Source organism: Bombus vancouverensis, chromosome 10 (genome assembly GCF_051014615.1).
Source record: "Bombus vancouverensis nearcticus chromosome 10, iyBomVanc1_principal, whole genome shotgun sequence".
Lineage (NCBI taxonomy): Eukaryota > Metazoa > Arthropoda > Insecta > Hymenoptera > Apidae > Bombus > Bombus vancouverensis.
Genome location: NC_134920.1, coordinates 11,626,821 through 11,652,879, shown reverse-complemented (window position 1 = coordinate 11,652,879; position 26,059 = coordinate 11,626,821). Strand labels below are relative to the sequence as shown.

The following is a 26,059-nucleotide window of genomic DNA, read 5'->3' as shown; positions in this document are numbered from 1 at the left end:
TTAACCTCCTTACACGTTTCAGCATTAATCGCGACGTAATTCGAACAGATTATGCTCTCCGCGTGAATCCGAGTTTCCTGGAAACGATAGCGTAGACGCACGTACCAAGAACTTTAGAAAAGTTAGTTTTCTTACCGATGAATGGTTCCATCGATGTCGGAATAATAATAGAATTTAGATTGACGAGCTAAATCTGCTTATTTTCATTGAGCTGTACGACTCGCTTGAAATTGATTGACAAAGAATATCCATTTCTTCGCGAGACAAAGGGAATTCTTTTAAATTAAAGTCAGAAGTTCCACGGTACTTTTTCCAATTCAAAAAGAATGTAAGAAGAAGGTTTCGCAAAGTCGAGGACTCGATGGAAAACGCAGATTGAATTGCGTAACTGTAATTTATTTTCTTTCAGAGTTATTCAGAAGCAAATGCTTGAATGGTACACAAAGAACGTTATCTTGCTCGTTACACGCTCTCTACTGATTTTCCAGTCCGGACTCCGTTCCACGCCTCCGACGAAAGAAATTGATAAAATTATGCTTCTACTTTCGAACGCGGTTAAAAGTTAACGATAGGATAAAATTTCTTGGTTAGATAAGGGGTACGATTCTGTTGTCGCGGGGCTTTCATCGAGGAAATGGGGCTCGAAAATAATCTCTCCGTATCATCCGGCGAATTGCAGCCACTCCTGATAATAGCTTCCAAAGAATCATTCCGATTCTCTAATTCCACAAAAAGCACCTCTTTATTTCAACGAAAAAATAAAAGCGTCGTACTAATCTCGTCTTCTGCACGTTGAAATCAACGTTTTCAAATTGCAGAACGTTCGCGCGATTATTTCTCAGCGTTTCTCCGCTAACTGAATTAATTAAACTCGAACGAAATTACATACCTGATAAATTATTTATACGTGCTTTCTACAAAGAAAAAAAGAATGTCTGTAAAAAGAATGATATTACGCAGGATCGACGTAGGAAAGGGAGTACGCGCGAAAATTGCGATCGCTTCGACTGAGAATTGTTCGACGATAAGTAGAGTTAATCGTTCCGGTTCATTACTGGCAGGTCTAGAATGCGATTTTAACCAAGCATCAAATATTCCGGCGAATCCACGGGCTGAATGGCACGAAATCACCGGCTCGAAGCGAACAGGGGTTTGGCATTATGCGGTTTGTAACCGATTGCGCCGGTGTGCGTACGCTTCTGCAACAAAATTCATAGAGCGACGGTGTACTGTACGTGACGCGATGGAAAATTGAATTTGACGATTCTCGTTTTGTTTTCCCTCGAATGTCTATCGATATTCCGTAACCCTTCTCGATGGCCATTGAAAAGAAGCGACAATGTCGCTTGACTTATTTCGAGTGGATCAATCATCCTACAGATTATTTTTTGTCGTTTATGTTTCTCTCTCTCTCCCTCTCTCTCTCTCCCTCTCTCTCTCCCCCTCTCTTTCGTTTTTTACTTTTTTATACATGTAACGTTTCGAGTAGTTGCTCGGAATCGACTCTATTGTTCGCGATTCAAAATATATACTTGATATTCCTTTCAAGAGCGCACGAATTGATTACACGGCGTCGAAAATATTGTTCAACTTCAGGAACTTCGATATTTTCGTATATCAGGCCATCAGACTCTCGAGAGATTTTCAAAACTTGGAAATCTTCAAGAATCTTTGGAAGTGACAAAATTCCCGTCGCGTCTTTAGGAAGTGCTTTTCTCATCCATTGTGTACTTGTCACTGGTTTCGACGTTTACAGCGTGTTTATGCAAATTACACAGTTAGCTCGTAAATAATAATAGCGACCAATAACTCTCGAATAATATATAAAATATGCTATAAAGAATGTGACTTTACTCACGAGGGAATTACTTGCGTAAACAGTGAGACACGACGAACAGCCGAGCAAGAAAACTCCTATAAACTCTGGGAAGAAAGTTTTCGCAATATCTGCAGGAGACTGAATTAAGGAGAGCTGCACGAGATAGGTGCAAGAAGGTAAACACACCGCGAGATCCGACAGAACTGGAACTTGCTCGAGGCAAACTAAGGGAAAAAAGGTTCATTTAAATGTTAAACGAACGATGGTATACGATGCGACGGAATAGTAGCCTAGGGACAAATGCATAGGACGTACGCATAATGCGACACGACGTCGTAATACGCTGGTTCTGCCGTGTGCGGTCCCGCGAACGATATAATTAAAATATCGGTGTCACGTGAATAGGGGCTGCGAGGGAAATGGACGTTACGCTTGCAGATTTACCGAAACGATCGTGAAACACCATAAATTAATGAATCGTGGACAACACAACGGAGGGAAGGATATGCGTGCACGGTCCGTTGACTAATACGTACGTTCCTAATACTCGTTGCCAGCCACGACGTATTTACGATTGTATCGCCGTGAATCTGCCGATTTCGACCCCCGTCCCTAGCCCTCAAGGGACTACTGGCAATACCCGGTGTGTACGTGAACGCGCCTAATTAATTAACCGGATCGGACATCTGAATGCTGGCGGCAGCGTTTAATCCCGGCCATCGGAAAGGTTTCGCCGATTTTATTTATTTATCCTGATTTTGTCGCGGATACGTTTAAATGCTCGCGGGTTGCGTATGAATCAATGGGGTGACTTTTAATCCTTCCATGATTTAATAGGAAAGGGATCGCCGCATGTATTTCGTGTTTTGCCTTTTAAATTGTATCGTAGATGAGTTCATTCGTCGTCCCTTTGCATCGTAATTTAGTAATTAACAATATCGTTCAATTGACAAATTATGAATTTTGATGGAATATTGTAATTTATTGTGGCGTAATTTGTATGTATATGAAGTTAATGTGCTAAGAAATTAAATTTAGTTTCCGCGTGTGATTATATTCTATAGATTGTAAATTAGAACGCGGCAAGTGAATTTTGGAACACGAGACGAACTTTATGAACCACATCATACGTAATTATCCGCATAGTTGACATTGTCAGCCTTCCAACTCTAAACCATGTCCTTTTGGAACGAACCTCCTCTCCCCTCCCCTCCACCCCCGACCCCTGCCAACCCGTTTCATCAGCATTGCAGTCAACTTCATCAAAAATATACGAAAACCCTAACGTCCATAGATACGTCCGTATATCGCGAATTATTAATCACGTTCCGCTTACTTTCAAATCGACGTCGAACAAATTTAACGTTACTACGCGCTTCGAGCAACGACGAAATCTTGAAAAAATCGACAACTTTATGTATTGTAGAAAATTATGCCAGCATAAAACATAGGATATAAAGTACACCGTTATCACGTAATATTCGGCGCATTATTTTCACCTGGACGATTAAAAGCGACGTATAAACCATCACCACCGACGGTGCAATAAAAATTTAAATTAACCCCATAAAGTAACAGGCGCGTGAATTAGTCCTCGGAAGGCGGTGAATCAATTCGATGGAATTATAATCACTTCGTGAGTTACTCCTTCGGAAACTATAAACTTACTGCATTGAATACGCTTGAAATATGAATCATACCGTTGAAAATCCTAAATCGACTCTATGGTATCGGGAATTCGAGAATTACGGTATCGAAAATTGCCAATTAACTTTCACGAATGTACGCTTTCGATCGCGATAATGTCGCATAGAAAAAGTCGCGTCATAGTGGGTATCTCGTAACGCGAAAGAATTAATTGGATCGAATAAATCGAGCCGGCGTTGTCCACGAGTTACCGGTCGCGGCGACATTGCAGTCGGTATTTACGACTCGGGGTAAATTCATCGGTGGCGAATTCGACGATTGCGACCTCGTTAACAGAAGGGTGAGATATCGACGTCGACTCGGCCCGGTGGGCAGGATCGTGTTCGCTAATTTCTAGATAGACAAATTATTCACCGCCATTAATAGGACACACGCCAACATTACGTTCAACGTAGGGATGAGTTCGATGTACGCGGTCCATGACTGGATTAATTAAAGGAAATCGATCGGGTCTATCGATAAGATATAGCCGGGTAACAATGGCGATCTCTCGTGTTCCGTTCAGTTTTTCTTCCTCGCAGGATGCCCTTCGTATTGAACTGACGCGAAGAAAGAAAAGATAGCGTTCTTATTGTAAGTGGTATTGGCTTTGTAGTAGATACGGAGAGCTCGGAGCACAAAACGTGGTACAAGTGACGAAATCGATGTACACAGGTTTTTATGAGTACGCCATTTATGAATGTACTATGCGTATTACGCGAAATATCGTGAAATTTTATTCGCATTGCTAGGAGACTCGGCTATCACGATTATATCTATCGGTAGAGTTTGAAACAAATCTAGAAACGTATCTGGAAAGTACAAAAAGTTTGACAAAGCGAAACGCTGGAATATTTCTTTCAAAATTGGGCAAATTTTAATGTTTTTGTTCGTTTGAAAAATTTCAGTGAAATTCTACAACATAGAATTCTATAGGGGAAACGTATATGTTCGTATATTTAAACAATAACCATTTTATTCGGACGATACTGGTTCTAGATGTATTATATTAGACATTCATGACAGTCCTTTCTATGCAGTGGAATAATTTTTTAGTCGGCCTGTTTCGTTGTTGGCTTACGTTCAATTGCGCGATGTACGGGATTTCGTATTGACCTAGATATTACGCGAGATCAATGTATTTACCGAGCTACATAAATCTTACGTTGCGCGGCACACACTGTGCTAGTCTCGCTGTAAAAGCCTTGACTTTATACGAAAACCTTTCAATAACATTTGCGTAACTTTTAATTGATAATTCGGTTTATATCTGGCGATCAGCTTCAACGATAAATCTGTGTCATGTTTACTTTTATACAATGAATACATGGTAAACACTTGTTCAATCCGTGATTACAAATAAAAAGGAGGAAGAAGGAAGCCCTGAAAAGCGAAGTATAAACTTCTATCGAACAATTAATATTGACACGCGACAAACATTCGCATTTAATGTTGATCTCGCGTGGTACATCGATGTTTGACCAATATTTATGCGATCTCAGGTCAACATTTACTCGATTCGCTTTTAAACTCGTGTTTGCATCTGTGGCGGAGAATGGTAAACGCGGTTCGACTGATTAATGAACGAAAGAATACTTGAATAGCCTATTTTCTCCCAATGCTTTATTTTCTCTGATAAATAGTGCTTCATCGCTGAGAAACTTGAAAATTTGCCCAGAACCAAGGTGGAAACATTTTTATTAAGAATTAACTATTCAATTGGAATGTATTTTCATAAAAGATAAATGTAAGTCGATTTTTCAATTTCCATTACATTTTTTTCCTGGTTTTCATTAGTTTTTCGTATATTGCACATTCGTTCTCTGTCTAACAATCTCCCAGTGTTTCTCGTGTTTAACGGGATCGATCTTTATCCTCGAAATGATGTTTCGTTGCCCCGCTGTAGGCGATTCCGCGTCATATTATGTCGTACAGAACTACAGCTGATCAAACATGTACTTTGTTTGAGATACACAGTCTACGTTGAATATATTACAACATGGCTACATAATACGTGTTTTGTTAACCATACGTTAGATGTTGGTCGCTGCACGTAGATAATGACGTTGTACGCTTATCTTTGCTTTTTCAACTCTCTTCAATAAGCACTTTCACATTAAGAAATAGGCAATGTAACAATAAGACGTACTATATAGAAACGAATGCTTTAAAATTCACATTCCAGTCGCTGTAAATAGATTAATTTCGACTACGGTCAATAGGTGAACTCCGATAAGGATAACCTCTTGAAGTAAAAACGAAGTAATTAGGTAGTAATTAAGCGTTAGAGAAAATAAGTTAAACTTGATAATAAATTATAATTTGCTCGTTATACCACTTCTTCGAAGACATTCTCCAAAGAGTAAGTTTCGAATAATGAAATTTTGATATCTTTAAATATTCCTCTTTACTTGCATTACAACTTCTAAGTACACAGATACCTTGACGACTTTGCAGTAACAGTATGTGCATTTTATCAAAGTGTAGGATTTAACGACGAACTGGTAATTAGAAGCAACACTTATTACCTTTTCGTGGAATCACTAGGCTGTAAATTGCAGTGATACGACATTGACCCTCGGTCAGCCAAATCAGTCTATTTCGATAAGAACATCTATAGAAATAGAGATAAAAACGCGCGATATTATAAAAAATATTAATTTCTCATATTTAGGAAGTTATCGAAATATCGAGCATAGTACGAAGAAAAGTTTAAGAGAAAGCATTGTCTCCGCTGTTGGTTTCGATGGTTCTGGTGGCACAAGTTCTATCCGTGACGATCGTTACCGCGGCTCACCGAATTTGTGAATGAGAACGAACGCTCTCGAATCGAAGTAACAACGGCGTCGTTGACACGAATCGCCGACGAGTGTCATCGAATACTCGCGACTCGCCAAGTTCCGCCAATACCTGAGCCGTTCAATGCGAAGCCGCGTGAAAAAGAACTTCGCGAATAATTGCAGGAAATTTTCGAACATGAAATTTATCACGACTCTCGAAACTCGAACGCACGATATTTTTCAAACAATTAACGCCGTTTTGCGAAATTACAATCGACAAGAGAAAAAACACAGTATATTTCAAAGCATTTCTACGTTCGCGATGACGGTCGATCGGAAGGTGCCATCGTCGAGAGAACAATTTTCTGTAGGTGGAAAATATACGAACGACTGCCCGTAAAAATTATACATAACGAAATTGTTTCCTCTGAACGAGTCGAAACAAAGTTTCATTTTTAGAACGCTATAAAAGATTTGGAAAATCTTTATTAGATAAGTATGCAGTAGTTGACGAAAGTGAACATGAATCACGTGTATCATACAAAATCCTTTGTACGATACGCGTAATATATTTAAAAGAATATCTATAAACGTTCAATTATTTTTGCGAGCAACAGTATGTACGATTTTTTAAAAGAACTCGTAAAAAAACAGTTTATGAATTTTTACTGAAACAAATAACTTCGTGATTTGGTTAAAAAAGAAAAAAAAGGAAAAAAAAGAAAAAGTAAATAGAAAAAGGGAAGTGAGATACGTCACTCGTGCTCCGCGTAGTAAGGAAGAAAATTATTACTCAGATGAGCACAGGTCAGTGCGGCTGCGCGTAAAATTCTGAATTTTTCACAATAGCCTTCCGCTATGAAAACACCGATAAGCATGACCGCGAGGGTATTTCGTCAACGATACCGAGCAAAACCGCCTGCCACCGGGGGTCAAAGGCCAAAAACGAAGCGTACGACATGTGGAATGCTGCAATCTCACAACGATCGTGGAATCACGCGCGCCGACTCCACTCAATTAGACGTTTATACGCTTCCATTTCACCAAAATGCAGCGTCGACTGGTTTCGTGCGAATTATACGGATCTACCACTTAACATGATATAACGTTGATGTACCACGATGATGTTCATTGTTGCTCGTTCGCACGTTTAGAAGAAAAGGAATCGAGAGGTCAAGAAGCGTGTTATTTTTAGCAAGTTGATAGCAGATCGTTTGAAATTTGTATTTAAAACTATATCGACAACTATGAGCAACCTGTTACCGGAGGCATTCTCAGAAAATAAGGAGAAAGATCGATGGTTTTCCCAAAGTGTTTTACGAGCTAAAACAGGTTCGGTAGGCATTTATGCATCGTAATATAACTATTTCTCATAAAAATTGTTCAATTGGCTACATCGGCACGTGAATTACAAGTGTTTATCGTTAATTAAGACGACTCTTGGCGTGTACCGTCATTAATGTGGTAATCAGAACTGATTACGAGCAGTAAGAAGTGTTAGTAAACATAAAAATTCGATTATCCAACTATGTGCCACGATTAATTCGAATAATCAAGATTTCGCTAATTTATTTTTATTATAATAGGCATTGTTTCTCTATAACAGTTACAGAAATGACTAACGCAGCTTTTACTAATATTGGCCAGTTACGCGGATATTGCAACGCCAATAATCAATGAATAGTTGACACGAATTTCTGATATTCAAATATCGTACATTAACAGCTATTTCTTGAACGGTGCTTTAACTTTCCCAATAAAGATAACTATCCTCCGTTCAACGTCCTCCTCGTTTCTTATATTCGATTCATTCACGTTCACCCCGCTGGTTGGGTTCTTTACGCCACTTATAATCCGAACGAGACGAGACGAGGTCGATAGAAAGATCGATGCCCTATAATAGGCTAGCAACTCGTGCAAAGCTTCCAATATTTTAGACAGATTTCCATAAAACCGTTTCGTTTAATTCCACTTTCTTTTCCGAGCGATTTCCTCGTTCCAAAACAGGAATAGTCGAATCCATTTGATCGAATCAACATTGGGAACAGCAACGATGACAATCCCTTTCGTTTCGATCATTTAATTATTTCTCCATCGAGCATCTGACTCTCTAACTAATAATAGGAAATCGACCAGGTGGTTGACACGGAATTGAATAATCCTTCTTTCCAGCAAAGCGGTCTTCGTCCTCTGTAAACGTATCTTTTCTCGGTACGTGTCGTTAAAACCGAGTGGAAGAACGATAAAAGACGGTGGTCGATCATTCCTTACAAGGGTACCTTACGTGATTTTTCAGAATCTTCGGTAACTATTTTACTTCTTTCCTGTTCTCGCGCGATCTATTCGAACGGTTCGTTCCTTTTCTCGTCACGAATCTTCGACCCGCTCCTGATAGCTGATAACGCGACCGAGGCTGTTTACATCGGTCGAAACAACTGCAGTCGAACAAACTCTCTCTCTCTTCACCGATAACACCACGTTCCATGATTTATGAACGTTGATAATAAGGCAATGCGCCATGCTATAGCAGCCGAGTGTCTTGGAAACTCGCTATCCCACAGCTGGTATCGCTAACAAGACATATGGACGGTGAACGTCGAAAGTCCGAAGCACGTGCAGACGGGGGAATGTAAATTCGAGAATTACGTGGCCACCGGAGGGTAATGTTCAATCTTTGTCAGCACGCGCACACACGAGATTCGTTGGAGACGGTGGATCGCGAAAGCGTCAGCTCCTTCCGTCCTGCTCCTCAAATACGAAATAACGAAATTCCCGAATACGAGTCGGATTCACCAGCCAAGTATGCCTGCTCGCGATTAAATGGCATTAACTCGATGTCAGAGGGCGTATCGTTACACGCACGAGAGGGAAGGGTAAATATTTCGAACGTACAAACACAACTTGGTTAGAAAGACGTTTTGTCGTAACGAAAGGTTATACGGATAATTATAATTATAATTGTAGCAAGAGTAATAGTACTGGGTAGATGCGCAGAGGGAAGAATCGAAGATATTAGGATTAGAAAGAGTTGAAAAATACAGCAGAGAAACGGGAGATAAGATAAAACGAGCGTAATCAATTATCCGTAGTCTAGTCATAAGCTTCGTATCAAGATAGATTCATGAATGTGTGCGTCGATATGTTTACGTTCCAGGTGGGTTTCTGGGCGATATCGCGCTGCCGAATATCAAATACGAGACCGAATGGCGACAGCAAAAACTCAACAAGAGTTACCTGGAAGAGCTGGAGAAGTATCGGGACGAGGTGCTGAAAGAGGGTCTCCAAGTCGAAGAAGAGGGTCTTACAGGTAAAAAAGTTTTCTGCGGGCAAACTTTTCCATCATTCGGATGGTATATCCGTTAAGGTAGCCGGTTGGTCGATGTATGCTAGCGACAGGTGTCGTTCCAGAGATTCTTCAATTTAAAAATGAGCATGACGCTAACGAGGCGCATCAGGAGAACGAGGAGATCGTGGCTTCTCAAGAGAAATCCGAACCAATTATGGTGGACCGGAATCAATACAGCATGGACGGCGAGCTCGAGGGTGGATTCAGTTTTAACGCGAGGAACGAAGATGCTAGGCCTGGGGTGAGGGACGAAGGCGTTGAATTCAGGTAGAGCGGCACGAAAATTTCACGCGAAAGTTACGCGAACGCTTCCAGCGTGACGATGATCTGAGATTTTCAACTCAAAATACGTGCCATGTCACACCACTTAGGTGGTAACCTTTCTTTCTCATTTTCTCCTATTTCTTTTTCTTTTTTTTTTTTTTTTTTGAGTATGGGACTCGGACAAGTTAATTCAAACGCCAGGAATAGCGAGTTTCGCTTCACAGAGAATTTTTTAATGCGAAATGCTTCTACATTATTGCACCTGTTTTTATCCTCGTGTAATTTTTAAACTCTTTTTCGTAATGAATTTTTAAACGTATATTTTGTTGTGTAAGAGCAGATTTAACTTTTTTAATGGTACTCGTGATTTCTGTTTTCGAGAGAACGAATTATTTTAATAGACGATATTACGTATACGAATTCGTAGAATATTTTGTTGGAGAATTGGTCGGGTATTTAAAATAAACAACAGGGTGGTGATATGTACATTTATCTGAAAACCTACGAAACGAAGCGATACATTTTTGTAGTTTGAGTGCCAATTAAAAGTATTTAGATACCTTTAGTATCAGTAGTATTAATTAAAAGCGGATGATATAGAATGTGTCTTGTGCCCGCTTTACATGCTTGTCAATATTATGTTGCGCGTATATTAATTTACTGTTTTGCTGGAAATATTCTATAAATGACACGAGTCTCGTTTATGGTACAGGTTTTAACTATCTTCCTCCGCATTCTATTGTAATTTTATAGTAAACACAAATTTCACGACAGACAAACTTCAATTTTGAACACTGAATTTCTGAATTTCTAAGTTAAATATTGAATTTATAGTTTTTAATTCCCAAGGTTTCGATGATTTTAAAGCGGTTTCGTCAAAAATATCAAATGTTTAGGCTAGAATCAACCACCCCACCAACCAAGAAAAGACATTCCGCTCGAAAACAAGGGCGTGAAGCCTCGCAAACGGCGTCGAACGTGAACGCTACAAAATCGATGGAAGCATTTTTGAGAACGTCTCAAGAGTTGAACGCGTTTCCCACGACTACTGAGAACGTGAATCAAATAAAAACCACGAACGTGGAAAACGTCGAGGAAGTGTTCACCATTCAACCGGAAAGCAGCACACGGAACGCATCGAAACGGCGTCATCGTCGTCATCACCGTAGAAGGTACGAGAATTTCTTTACTTCCCCTTAATGATTCACGCTTATCGTACGTTTGTATTCGAAAACTTTTCTTTTTAAATATAACTTTGATCGAAGAAATAGTAGTTTAAATTTTAAGAATACGATGAAGTCAGCGTATTCCGATTTTACGCGTTTAGAAAAATATTATTCGCTTCTAGAAATAGATATGCATGCGAAATAATTTTATAAAAAAAAAACAAGGAAATCATCTTAATTCGTGTAAAGCACATTTGTCAAGGAAAGTTATCGTCGGATCGATTGGAAAGGTTTTAGAGTCTGACAGAAATTTATAGCGTTTAGATTACCCACAAGATGTTAATATTCGATCGATGTACCAGGAAATATGAAACAAGTCAGAAATTTATAAATTGATATCTTTCGAATTAAATCCTATCTCGTATTTTATTGACCACGCTGCTTGGCCACGAAAATGTTATATGAGATACCCAACTTGCTCATGTTCCTGGTTAATATTTTTCCGATTTCATTTTAGGAATTCGATAATGACATTTCTAACGTACTGACCTATAAAATCTAATGATTAAGCGGAAGAACTGGATTTTACTTTTTGGAATAAAACCAGTGGGAAACGTTTTAACAAAAGACCTCCAAGCTGAAGTACCCATTGGGAAGTTAAAAAAAGAACCATACTCTATTTCCGATAGAGAAGTGATTAAGTGTATTGCCGTGTTCGATAATAGAGTTCGCTCTTTTAACTCGCACCCTCCCTATCACCAACAATTTTCCGCTGGTAGGGCTACTATGCCAATAACAATGGTCGTCATCGTAAAGCTGGAAAATGGGGACCGATAGTGCCGGTCGGGCATTTTCAGCCCTTGAACTGCCAATAACCTGTCAACATCGGCACACTAGTGTCTCTGACCGGTTGCGGATGTGTTCGTCTATAGATTATGCGCTCCTCTCTGAAAACCTACGGGGGATGAAGACGAAAAAAGGAGTAGAAAGGACGATATCGGTAAAATGCACTCGAGAAAATCCGGGTTTTTTAGTTTCACCGGTAGCTTCCGTAAAACTGCATCTTTTATATTAACGTCGATGAATAAAATTTTCTAAATCGAGTTGGTTGCGTAATAACATTCGCTTTCGACGTATTTTTTATCGTTATTTAAAACAGAACATGCGAAAAATTTGAATTTCAAGCGTACTTAAATAAATCCGGTAATGGATACAGGAGATGCCAGTAATGAATACAACATCTACCGGTATTAAAATTATTAAACGATATTTAATATTACCGTTAAAATATTCCGATGAAATTTACTACCGACATATATTAAATTTTGAACCGCAAACATTGATTTCTCGATTTCCTGCGCGTTCTCTCTTGTGCTCGCAAATCAGCACTTCTCGGTTATAGCTTCTCCTCGTACCTTTTTCACGCTTACAGTGATACTCAGCAGGCTTACGAAAGCGTTTATTTACGACCTGAGTTCGACATCATGAAACACGATCTCACTGTGATCTCCCAATGAAGCTACGGAGAATTCTGGAGAGGATCAAGCAAGAACCTGATACCTTTGACGTGGTCAAGCCCTGTATCCGCAGAAATTTCTACCTTCATTTCCGTGTGGCTCTCTTCTACCGAGTACCTCTTAAGCGAAGCGATTAAAAAGCACGTTAAAAACTCTTCTTCGAAATTCGATATCGAAACTTTCTGTTACTCAAAAAATTTCCACGATATTCAAGAAACCTTAGACGTATTTTCTTCTGAAAGGTACTCGTGTTACAAAATGCACCTTCGAACGTTTAAACTCTGAACAGAACGTATGACGACAACAGCTGAGATAGATGAAAGATCAGAGATTTAACGACTAATCATTTAAAACGTGTTCTTAAAAGCATAGGAAATTTGTGGCGAATCATACTCGACGAATTACCGAGTAACAATCGCTCGTATTTATTATTATACGTATAAGTAAAGTCGCATGAATGAAAATATGTCCGTAATAAACGAACGAACGAATAACCTTCTCCGATCCCCTGATAGAATCGTAAAACGATCAATTACATTGAGGCGCAGCGGCCGTCGAATTGCCACGTAATTATTGAACGCAGGAATTCCAATTAAGAAAGCGAGCGCGAACGCATTAATTACAGGGCGATAAGGAAGTTTTGAAATCCGCTTTTTCCCCTTGTCGGCCAGCGGAGGATCGAGTCGAGCTGTAAATTTCAGTCAGCTTCGAGTATCGATTAAAAACGAGCGAAGCTCAAGACGCATTAATTTCTCCATCGGTTCAATCTGATCTGGTCTTAAACGTTTTTCATTGAAGGATCCGTGAAGACGATCATGCCACGGGGATAACTTCTTCTTATCGTGCTCTCTCTATTTCTTCTCCCCTTTTCTTTCGCTCCAATTTCGACCATCGAGCAAATGAAGACGCAAAAAGGTGAGCAGAAAGGAGGGAGAGGTAGATAGAAACCGATGGAAAAAAAAAGGAAAAAAAATGGTTGGAAAGGAGAAAGATGGGATTCGAGTGATTTATCGAGATCAGTCGGAGAAAATTTCGTATTCAGCGAATACGTCGGTCCGTCGGTGGTGAATCGGTCGCCGTAACTCATCATTTCCCTCTGTCCTCCGTGACTTCCGTCCTAGCGCCTCCGGCTGCGTTTGACTCTTTTCGTTGCGCGTTATCAGTACCGCGAGATTATCGTGCGCTTGTTGTCTATTGAACTATGGACAGTGGAATGGACGGGTGAAAGGGGATGAATTTAAGGCGCGTTTCGATGAATTCGATTAAAACCGCGCTCTCGTATACGCGTCACGGGATAGTTCGTTCGAGTGAATTCGATTTCCTGGGATAAATACGCAAGCTCGATGAACTGGCTTCGCTTCAAATATTTCTACATTTTGTTTGACAGGATTGATAATAAGCAATTTAACAAACCGGTAATATAACGGTTACTGATATTAATTTCATTAACTCTTGTTTGTTAATCATTTTAGATGTTTCGAAATTTAATTTCCTCTTTGGTGTCAGGTTGATACGACGATATAAAAATTGGATACACGGAATCGATTTAACGGAAATACGAATAGTTAAATAGTTCGCGTTGCTCGCAAGAAGCAAACGAGAAGATTAAATACTACGTTTTAAAGTATCTGTTCGTTAAATTTTCTACAAAGTTGAAATTTCCTGTATACGTAAAGCTTCGTTTATATCGATTGCTTAAAACAAATCTCGATCAAATCCGAATGAATAATATGTCTAAAAGAATAATTTGTTTCGTGTTGTTTAAGAAGAACGGAGAAGCTGCACCGATGAAATTAATTTTTCTCATTAACGTACAACAAGTCGCGCTGAAACAAATCACGATTAATTTAACACCCGGTTCATTAATTAATTGCCAACGAAGCACTCGCTCGAGGCGACATAACAAATCACAAGGGTTGCAGGCTCGGCGTTAATATTGATATATATTAGACGCGGGCTTTATTCAGTTGTGATAAGTTACGCGGAGGACGATGACAGTAAAACGGACCGAACAAAACAGACCCTTGGGGGGTGAAAAATATCAGGGACGCGAGAAACGGGGAAAACCGCGAATCGCGTTTTCATTGTCGTTCCGCTGATTGATGAAAAATCGTGATTCGTTAAATTCTAAGCTGGGTCGGGCTGGATTATTTCAGTATGGCCGGGACACTGATATATTATATTGTGGTTTATTGCTTGCTGGTTAGGGGAGGGTTCGACCGCCAGTGTAGAGAGATGGATCGACATTCGAAGGGGTGGTAACTAGCACACGTCAAAGCTAATAGAATGATCTATGCGTCTCGCGATCGTTTGATTGAAATCCACGTCGGGTCAACCGATGGTGTTCCTCCGATAGAATCGAATGGTTCTCTGAATGCAGCGTGAAAGAGAAAAGGATGACATACGGCCGAGTCGCGTGACTTTTCAATGAATTTAGCGCCGGCTCGATCGAACCTGACGAGACTTCCGGAATATATGCTCGTTCGGGAACGTGATCGTGGAACGTTCGTCCAAATTGTGAAAAGTAAATTTCCTTTCTCATAACTTACCACTTTTGTAAGCGCCAATTCCGATGATTTAATTTTTTTTAACTTTTATCTGAAAAAGAATATTCTCCTATTTTTAGTTTCAATTTAAAAATATTTGTTTTACTAAGATAAGAGGAACGCTATCGCGGCCAAGATCATCGAAATGTATTCCCTTTTAGTGGCGTGTTCCTTTTACCGTGAAAGTATCAGCCACTGAGTTTGCTACCGCCGGTAAAACCTACTCAACCCTAGAAACCGCTAAGGGTTGGAAGTTTCGACATTGGGATTTAATGGATACCGAGATTGGAGCGAATCGCGCGATTATCGTTACGTTTTAGATCCAGGACTGCATTTGCCGCAACCTCGACAAGATCGCCGCAATGAAAACAACGGATTGCAGGTTTTGTTGCTCGCAGCGCGAGTATTGCTAGACACGGTATTAAGCGAGACGTATTGTTTCCAGCCCCGGATATCTTCGAAGCTATAGCAGTTGACCTGAATTACGAAACAGACGCGACGTCTAATTTGTCGAAACATATCTTCCTTGACAGCAACATACATAAACGCAGAGACAGAGAGCAAGGAAGAATCTTAAAAAACACAGTGCAAGATGTCCGAATATTTGCGAGTCATCGTATGTATTTTGTATCCGACGAATGGTGTAATATATTCTATTCGTTAATTATTTGTTATCGTTAATATTTTATTTGTTTAATATGTAAAAGCGAAAGATATTCGGCAAGAACTCGCCTTCTAAACTATATTATTTCGCAATTATCCGGGAGTTTCCGAAGGTTTCTCAAGCCTTGTTCAATTTGTTCATAGGACAGGCCGCGTACATCTTTCATTTTCACGCTGGAAACGCGTCAAGCGGAAATCGCTTTAACACAAATAATCGTTCTTTTGCCTTCGTTAATACGGCTAACGTTGACTGACACTGACAAGTATTACAAGCGGCGCCAGTGTCGAACCGAACAACTGGCTAAAACAGTTTCCTGGAATCAGTTCGAGTAACCTCACCATTAATCAACACCTGCTTCAAACCCCTGTTTCTCAATTTCTCAATTTCCTGGAACAACCCTCGTTTTTCCATAAAATAAAACGTTTCATTATCAACTGTCGTAAGTTCCGAACAACTCTGTCCTGCGATATAACGTATCAATCTCTGGCGATTCGTGTCGTGTTAACAAAAGAGTCACGATCGTAAGGGAGCGTAATAATGGGATTTCGTGTTTCAGCGCGAATCGAGACCGAAGAGATATTTATTTCATAGGACAAGTCGCGAGGATCTGAATCGTAAAACTCGTACCATGCCGCTGCTCTATAACGATGGCTGCGATCGTAAAAGTCAAAGAAACAAAACGAAAGGGAGAGAAAGATCCTCGGCGAAGACTTCGAGTAAACGTTGTTAAAGAAAAGCGCTCTGTCGGTTTTCCACCAGCAGCCGTGAATTTCTACGATTTACACGTACACGAACCACACCGTTCTTCTTCCTCTCTCTCTGCCTCTCTCTTCCTCTCCCTTTTTCTCTGGTAGTTCGTTCACGAAGCTCGCTAGCGCACCCTTAATGGAGGCTGCTCGCTCGCTCGCTCGCTCGCTCGAGGCCCCGTTAATTAATTGTAATGCCGCGCCGATTCAGAAGCGCATAGCTTGACTGCTGTCGGTCGAGAGTCGCCGCTGCAAGGGTGGTTCACCCCTCGCGACCAACCTAGGGTGGGGAGATAGGAAATCCGGGGAGAATTACGCCCCGCGGTAATTAGTACTAATAAACGAGGGGCAGAGCCGTGGCACACGCGTGCGAGCCTCGTTCCGCGGCAAGCTCCGATGTTTACGCGAAGGGGGCAAATTATTTTTCAAAGTGTCACTCCCCTCGCAAGCCTCACCCCCGTGCTCCACCTTTTCTCCCCTTCTTTCCGTTTTCATACCCCCTAACCCGATACCATTCGTTTTCGCGGATTCGAACCGAGCAGGGGACAGGATAAATTGTGTCCCTGCTTTTTGCGAGCGAGTTTATTTTTTGGCGGATTCTCTGATACAGGATTACGAGGGGAGGGCGATTGAATTTTCGGGATGAGGTGATTCACTAGTTTGGACATAACCGAGGGTTGGAGCCCGGCAAGCGAGATGATTTGATTTTTGTCGGAGATTGTTTTGTTAATTGTTAATTCGGTTGATAATTTCTGACTGGGATGGTGAGTTGCGCGAGTGATGCTTTGGATATTTCAAACGGCATAATCGTACATTTCACTAGATCGAATTAAAATCTGTTCTTTCGATGATAACATTTATCTCGTTAATGAATCTCGCTTATCGCTCTTCGTACGAAAACGTTTGTTACGGGATAAATGACGAAAAAGCGTTAGATTGAAATTTCTACCAAGCATTTGTCGGGGCAACATTTTCTATAAGATTTTTTATAAGAAACTCTGTAACGAGGATTAACTATCCAGTGGTCTTTAGACAAGCTTTCTATCGATAAAACCTGTGCTAATCCGCTCATACGAGAAGTATCTCAAATCGGTGGCTTAAAGTTCTTTCGCGATTTTGCCTCGTCTCTACGAATGAATATGCATGCGGCACACCGCCGTGTGCCCGTGAGATATTTGCCGAAAGATTTTATTGCGTTTCCTCGTATTATGCAAACAGAAATGCGGCTAGTACAGACGTAAAAATTCTTTTTTTTAACTCCGTTGAAGAGGCTACGTTATTCCAATATGTACGACAAAGTGTAAAACACCACTTGCGTTTTCAGTGTACATAGTGTACGTTGCCGCTTCGTTATAAAGTAACCAAGAGTATGAAAAGAAATCTACGCCAAAGTTTTAATTTTCCTTTCCATTAAAACGAAAGATATCTCTTAAATCTTTTACATTTAATTGCGAACTCATTTTGCATGTTTCATTAAAATTCAGCGAAAGATAGCGACCCAGTCTTCTCACAACATTTCCTTAGGACCAAGAGGCATAAAATATCTCAATAGGAATACGCGGTTAAAAAACGTTCTTCGTTCAAGAAACTGTTCCAGATTCGAGAATCGTTTTGACCGAGTTCTAGAATTCGAGGGTTGCCGATATCGTATACCTCGATGCAGGAAAGATTTTTTCCTCTATCTAGTTCCATATCTTTAAAGCTGAAATTCTTGCTGATATCGTGCCTCGTAAGTGCGGAATCGCCGATATCGAAGACCTGCCGGCCTCGAGATTCTGGATGTCGTTCTTATAGAATCCTCGCGACCTACAGTCATCAGTATCGAACCTTACGACGGACAAGTTTTGTATTGAGTTTCGTAACACAAAATCCTTGGCATCCAGTTCCTCCGTACCAGGCTTATCGTGTTTATAGAACCGAATGTCTTCTGCTATCCATTTTTTATCCGTTGCGTCGTGAAGTTATTCCAGCGACCCACAAAACTTAATAGAATCTGTATCACGCGTGATCTTTTCGCATCACGTACATATTTTCGTACGTCGCGAACACGCTTCGTGTTTCTCACTCTGAAGCAAACGAACGAGATAAAATAAATATTACAGGGAGGAGAATACGCACTCGCTGTTCGTGACGAAGAAACACTTTTAGGTTTCAGCACGTCGTCGATCAATCTCATATCAGCACAATTATCCGCATTTACAAATAGCGAAATTTTTGGTGTAAAACGGTGTACCTTTTCCCCGAGCGAAAGTCCAACACGGCGCAACACATAAATACACGTTTCATCAAAGTTGGAATTGGACACTTGGCCGGTCAGTTCGTTAGCCACGATTGCTTTTTTCCGACCGATAAAGGGGTGTCCGCGGAGGCCGCGCGGCCGAAGGGCCTCTAAAAAGCGCGTTTGTTCCAGGCCGGTGGCAATTTCATCCGATATCGTAAAAAAGCTCAACTGCCGGTACATTCAATTCGCGAAGCAACGGTCCGCTTTAATGCCGTGTTTCGCGGCCATTTTTATAACCGCGAACACCTGTTTTCGCGGCAGCTTTGCCTCGTTTCTCGTCGTTTCGTCTCGTTTTTCGTCTCCTTGTCGCTCTCCACCGTTTCGTTATAAACGAACGTGCGTTCTTTTAACTTTCACGAGACGCGATACAATCATAACAATTCGCTGCGAGTCCATAAACTATTTGGTCGTTATCGAAGTCAGAAGAGGATTGCACCAGCCGGTCAACTTCAACCCCGTTATCCGTCCGGTTATTTACTCAGTAAACATCCGGTGACCGATGTTGATTATCCTTTGAAACACGTGTGACCGTTTTACGACGCGGCACACGATCGAGCGTACGATGGAAATTGCTATTTACAAGACGATAATGGAGTAGGTCGCGGGCGAACCTCGCGAAACTTCGACAATAATATTCGATATTACGCTAATAGGATATTAATAAATGGCAAGCAGGCTTTCAACATTAACGATCCCGGTATTCCGGTTGCATTAAACATTTGATGGCTGCTACTTTGCGCCGTAAATTTTCCGGTCTTACAGTTTTTTAACGACCCCAGCGTTGAACGTTTCGATGCCGCTCTTGTGAGTAAATTTTCCGGTGTTTCGTGTTTCCTTTTTCTCTCTTTCTTTCGCCATTTTTTCTTCTCTTTTTTACGAGTTTCTTTTTGCCCCTCAACCCCGAAACCTGGCTTTTTTCTTTCGCCAAGAGAAAAAGAGGAAAAAAGTAGGGGAAACTCGACCAGCTTCGCGTCACGTAAATAACGCTAGAGATCGTAAAAACACGACACGGGAAGATTAACTGGGGAATCTCTTACCCTTGACGGGAACGATGTTTCGGCGAATATGGAATAGCGGGGAAAGAATGCGATTCGACGAAAATTGAGTCGAGAATGAAAATTTAGACGGGCCCCTTTACGACCGTTTTAGGTGGTTCTCTTTAAGCGGTTTCAAGGAGGAAGTAAGTGATATAAACCTCTTACGACCGTGCGTATCCGATTAAATTAAGCGATTCTCATTTCGCGGTATTTGGTTCTGAAGATTATAGGCCGTGGATTTTCAACAAATCTGGCAATCACGCGTAGAAATTTTCATAAGAGCTTCAAAAAGTATTACGGTATAGTCACAATAGCAACATTTAACGAACTTTGCCTCAGAGTTATATTATTCCAGCGAAAAATCGCATAATAAAAATAAAATATCGAAATAATTTTTGGAAAGTATCTTTACGATATTTCTCTAGAGGATTGCACAATGAATAATATCCAAATTGTTTAAAAAAGAAAAAGGAAGCAATACAGCAAAAGAAGAAATACAGCAAAAGTCAGGGAAAACTAAATCAATGAACATATTCGTTTGCAGAGCAACGAAAAGGAGGCATCGTGGTCGCAAAATTCCCCTAGTCAGGCGAGATTTCGATGACTCTTCAGACGAGGTAGTGTCGTTGCACGATCGACAGCTACGTTCGATAGAATTTTACGACATGGAGCATAAACCAAAGTATTCGGCAAACAAACGCGGCACCACAAGACATAGATTTTCCAGTAGGACACGAAGAGCCGCGACAGCACGCAAGGAACGTGTATGGGATCACGGAGTGATCCCGTACGAGATCGATGGAAATTTTTCCGGTGCTCACAAAGCCCTGTTCAAGCAAGCCATGAGGCATTGGGAGAATTTCACTTGCGTCAAATTCGTCGAAAGGCTTCCTCAAGAGCATCCTAATTACATACTGTTCACGGAAAGGCCGTGTGGGTGAGTTTATTCATTCATAGATAAGAAAAGAAAGAATATTTAAATACTGGTTTTCCGAAGAAACTCATTTTCCATAGCACGTAGCAACTTTGATATTCTATCGTTGTAATAGTTTCGGTTCGTCAGAAAATTACATATTTTTCTATAGTTTCTTGCGTAGCAAGAGAATGTGATGGAGAAGATAGTATCTTTCGATGTATATCGATCTACGATTCATTTGCAGAATCTCTTTCATTTCGCTTTTGAAATAACTTCACAGATGTTGCTCGTTCGTCGGGAAACGAGGAAACGGTCCGCAGGCGATAAGTATCGGGAAGAATTGCGACAAGTTCGGAATAGTGGTTCACGAGTTGGGCCACGTGGTTGGCTTTTGGCACGAGCACACGAGACCCGATCGCGATCGTCATGTACAGATTATCCGTGACAATATCATGTCTGGTAAGTGAAATTTTTCCACCGCCGTCACCTCTCTTCCTCCATATATTCCAACAAAGTATAGTTCAAATAAAGCCAAGTTACAAAAACAAACTATTCTATTTTCATACCTACCTAAGATCCCATACACGCTAAGGATGTTTCATTCTAACCATTAAAGGAACGTATAAACGTACTTTAACGATATCGAATCACAGCAGCGTCGTTTCGCGAACACTCTGATGTCGTTACCAGCCTCCGATGTTTGGTGAACGTGAGAAGGATCCCGCACGAGGGGCATGGCTTTTTGGTACGTGCTTGACTCTCGATTCCGTTTCAGCTAGGAAATGGCCGTGGCGCGGCTTTACCTTCGCGAATAGGCGAATAGATATCCGTTTTAGATTAATGGACCAATTTGGCAACGGGGTGCCTGGCAAATCTCACCAATCATTAGCGATGACAACTAATCGAGGGCCGGTATTCTAATATTTACACACGATGTGACAGTCCCTGAACGGGTGATCGCATCCCGATTAATGGATACTCATAACAGGAATGGTAACGAGCTGTTTAATTAGCGAGACCCAGCACCATCTGTTTAGGCGGTGAAATTACACCTTCGGTCACGCAAGCTCGCCTCGGCTCGACAAAATCGCGCGAGGAACGCGCGTGCCGTTGTTGTGGTTTCGTTAAGGTTACTGATCCGTTTTCGATGATCAAACAAAGATCGAAACACCGGCTGCAGCCTATACGATCGAATAACACTCGAGACTCCGTCGAAACGTGGAATATCGTCGGCGCGACGTTGCCAGACTTTGTGTATACCGAAAACGATTGACAATGTCGAATGCCGCTCTGGAAGCAACTGGATAGTCGATGAAATCGACCGGCTTTGTTTCTTCGATGGCACGTCGAGTTACCAACTACAGTTACACAGAGACAGTTATCTGACGCTAGTTCCCGATGCTGTAAGCGTCAGATGTTTGTCGATTCGAAGTGGTCAATTTGGATCTCGGTTGACGATCCTGACCTCGTATTTCGAATGTTTGCGTGCACGTACGATATAATGCGCGATTATACGTCAGACATGCGAGAGCGTACGAACGTTAGAGATTAGTCTGTATCGATTTGCGTGCGTATATTGCATTAACCATCGTTTAATGGAATTTTAAAAAATTCTTTGTAGGTCAGGAGTACAACTTCAATAAACTGACAGAGGAGGAAGTGAATTCACTTGGTTTGCCGTACGATTACGATTCCATTATGCACTACGCGAAGAACACGTTCTCGAGAGGGACGTACTTAGACACGATTTTACCAATGGAAATTCATGGCAAGAAGCGGCCTGAGATTGGTCAGAGACTTCGACTCAGCGAGGGGGATATCGCTCAGACGAACCTTCTTTACAGATGCTACAGTAAGTTAATAAAGATACTAGTCATTTTTGCAATTACTGGAAACGTATCAGGATGCTTTTACCACAGCATTGATTGTAATTATCGATATAGCATATTTTTTTTTTTTTTTTTAGTATATTACAGAGACCAGTATTTTCAGCGAAACAATTTACCATTAGCTATGAGCTTTTGAGTAAATATCTTCTAATTTGTATTTTCACAGAATGTGGCAGGACGTTTCAAGAAAACAGTGGGAGTTTCGGATCACCGATCTTGGATCATCCGAACAGGTCACCGCCAGTGGAGGGCGAACGATGCGAATGGAGAATCACGGCGACCCACGGCGAACGAATAGTCTTGAACATCACGTCGCTCGATATATTTAAGAGCAATTTTTGTCGCAGCGACTACTTGGAGATCAGAGACGGATACTGGTTCAAAAGCAACGTGCTGGGTAAGTAGAACGCGTGATAACGAAGCCAAAACACAAAATTTATACTTATCCCCGGTCCGACTGTATCGCGGGTATATATCACGAATATTGCATTCACCACGGCTAAGGAAATTCCTGCTGGCCTTATTTCGACGTTTCTATAGAAAATCCTGTTTACGAATATATTCACTATTTCTCTTTTTTGCATGGCAATGATTAACGGGCAGAAAATGATGTTTTTAGAACAAAGAATACGATAGCAGGTTTCGTTCGAAATAGTAATTTATCGAAGGATTTAGTTTGTCAACGTTATATAAGATTTGTATAATCCTTTATGGTCCTGCACACGGTCAATACGAATATCGTATTTTACTTGATTGGATTTCGGGTTTTAAGGTGATCCCGATATGCCGCTATTCGCAGAGGGAGAGACACATCGTAGAACTAGGTTTATGGAATAACCGATGTTTCAATATTATCGTACACGATTATTCTCGTGGTTATTATCGAGTTCAATGAATTCTACGAAATTGACGAAGATCTAACAACAAATATAGAGCACTGGATTAACCATCGTAATTCTCAGCCCTCCATTTCGAAAAATCGAAAAATCATTCGAACGCAATATCAGAATACAAGTCGATGCCTCGAGTATATTCATCGAGACTCTCGTAACAACAATTTAATCGCAACACAGGTCGATACTGCGGAAGCGGAAAGATCCACGAACCGGTGGTTTCGACCGGAAGTCGAATGCTGGTTACATATGTGACGTCGAGCCATCAGACGGGACATCGTGGGTTTACTGCGAGCTACGAGGCTGTGTGTGGCGGTGAAATCGAGGTGGAAGACACAGGCCATTTGGAATCGCCTAACTACCCGGAGGGCTATCAGTCGAGCAAGGAGTGCGTCTGGAAGTTGTCCGTTCCGCAGAACTTCCAAGTGGCGCTGAAGTTTCAATCGTTCGAGATCGAAAACCACGACAACTGCGTGTACGACTACGTGGAGGTGCGGGACGGTCATAACGCGGACTCGCCATTGATCGGGGTTTACTGCGGTTACAAGATACCGCCGGACATTAAGTCCACCGGTAACAAACTTCTGGTGAAGTTCGTTAGCGACGGGTCCGTACAGAAGGCTGGGTTCTCGGCCACGTTCATGAAAGGTACGCTCCAGTTTTACGTTCCATCGAGTTTCAATGGCTGTCGATTGGATTTGCTTTATCCTTTTATCTTATACCAGTAATCTTTGGCTAAGGTATCTTCGTGGTAGTAGATGAATTTTGGCAGAGATTCATCGAAGCGTGAATTAAAGAGAATATAGAATAGAGCGAATTTTTCCAAATCGATCGAAGAGAGTTTAATTGATGCTTTCGGTACATTTTTTTTTTTTTTTTTTTAGAATTCGACGAGTGTGTTTTGATCGAACACGGCTGCGAACATAATTGCATCAATACTTTGGGTGGATTCGAATGTTCCTGTAAACCTGGCTACGAATTACATTCCGATGGAAAACACTGTGAAGGTATATGGTAGAAAATATTGAAAAATTCTTCTTCCTTTTATTTACTCTCTTTAGAATTATTTGAGTGCCAGCAGATTAGAATTCCGGTGTATCTCTTTACGCCAGTTGATGTACACTTATGTCCGTCAGATGCCTGTGGCGGAGTATTCGAGGACAGTAACGGAACTATCACGAGCCCCTCGTTTCCGGTAACTTACCCGGGAAACAAGGATTGTGTCTGGGAAATCATAGCTCCGCCTCAATATCGTATCACGCTGAATTTCACGCACTTCGATCTAGAAGGCAATAATGCTCGTCAACAGGATTGCGAATACGATTCTGTGGAAGTAAGCAGCAAGCTCGGAGACGATCTTTTGAGAAAACATGGTATTTTTTGCGGTTCCAGACTACCGTCGTTGATTACCTCGGAGGGAAACTCTTTAAGAGTGACATTCACGTCTGATAATAGGTAAATCACTTAAATTTTGTTATTAGCTGGTTTATAAATTTTAAGGGAACTCTAACTTAGCAAAATATATTCTTTTCTGATATTCTCTCTCTCTCTCTCTCTCTCTTTCTCTCTCTGCGATTACAGTATTCAAAAAACTGGTTTCGCCGCCGTCTTCTTCACGGACATGGACGAATGCGCGAACAACAACGGTGGTTGTCAACACGAGTGCAGGAACACGATAGGATCTTATCAATGTTCGTGTCACAATGGTTTTACGCTTCACGAAAATGGCCATGACTGCAAGGAGGGCGGTTGCAAGTATGAAATTGTCGCACCCATGGGTACTATAACATCGCCAAACTATCCAGACTATTATCCCGGCCTTAAGGATTGCGTCTGGCACTTTGTTACCAAACCAGGGCATCGTATTAAATTAGTTAGTATCTAAGAATCGTTTTATAATTTTACTAACTAGAATTTTATTTAATTGCGCGAAAATTTATAAATTTGATGCGATTTCGAAATCATCCAGGTTTTCAAAGTCTTCGAGATGGAATCCCATCAAGAATGCAATTACGATCATATCGCTATTTACGACGGCGATTCACCGGATAGTCACGTTCTGGGGAAATTTTGCGGTACCAAAGAGCCGCATCCAATCCTCGCAACTGGGAATCAAATGTATATGGTATTTAAGAGCGATGCTTCCGTCCAAAGGAAAGGTTTCCTTGCGACTCACAGTACAGGTAAGAGTGCCATCAATTTAAACGAAGTAATCGCACTTTCGTTATTAAGAATGTGACTTACTTCTGTAAGATTTCCGCCATAACATCAATCTTGCCTTTAAAAGCACGACCTCTTTCGTGCTTCGCGCGATTTTTCATAAAATCTCGTACGACTATCAGAATCGCACGAGAAATATCAGAAAAATGTTGTGCTTGAGTGAATTTTCTGTTTCAATGAAAAAAATGTACAAGCGTGCGTGATATATATTTCCATTAAGAAACAATCCAAATCTACAGAATTATATTAAAAATTCCGAAAAAGACAGATGTCAGTGTTAATAATCGAT

At 41.0% G+C, this 26,059-nt stretch overlaps 1 protein-coding gene across 2 annotated transcripts in view; it reads left to right on the top strand.

Annotated features, from left to right (window-relative positions):
* tok (tolloid-like protein 1 tolkin) overlaps positions 1–26,059 on the top strand; it is a 49,583-nt gene that overhangs the window by 20,641 nt on the left and 2,883 nt on the right. For both annotated transcript variants that reach the window (XM_033336987.2, XM_076622295.1), the window contains exons 2-13: positions 9,440–9,592; positions 9,694–9,898; positions 10,792–11,067; positions 20,397–20,789; positions 21,049–21,227; positions 22,390–22,620; positions 22,824–23,054; positions 23,731–24,198; positions 24,435–24,557; positions 24,687–25,005; positions 25,132–25,423; positions 25,520–25,733. In XM_033336987.2, the coding sequence (XP_033192878.1) occupies positions 9,440–9,592; positions 9,694–9,898; positions 10,792–11,067; positions 20,397–20,789; positions 21,049–21,227; positions 22,390–22,620; positions 22,824–23,054; positions 23,731–24,198; positions 24,435–24,557; positions 24,687–25,005; positions 25,132–25,423; positions 25,520–25,733 (3,084 nt within the window). The remainder of the gene's footprint in view (positions 1–9,439; positions 9,593–9,693; positions 9,899–10,791; positions 11,068–20,396; positions 20,790–21,048; positions 21,228–22,389; positions 22,621–22,823; positions 23,055–23,730; positions 24,199–24,434; positions 24,558–24,686; positions 25,006–25,131; positions 25,424–25,519; positions 25,734–26,059) is intronic.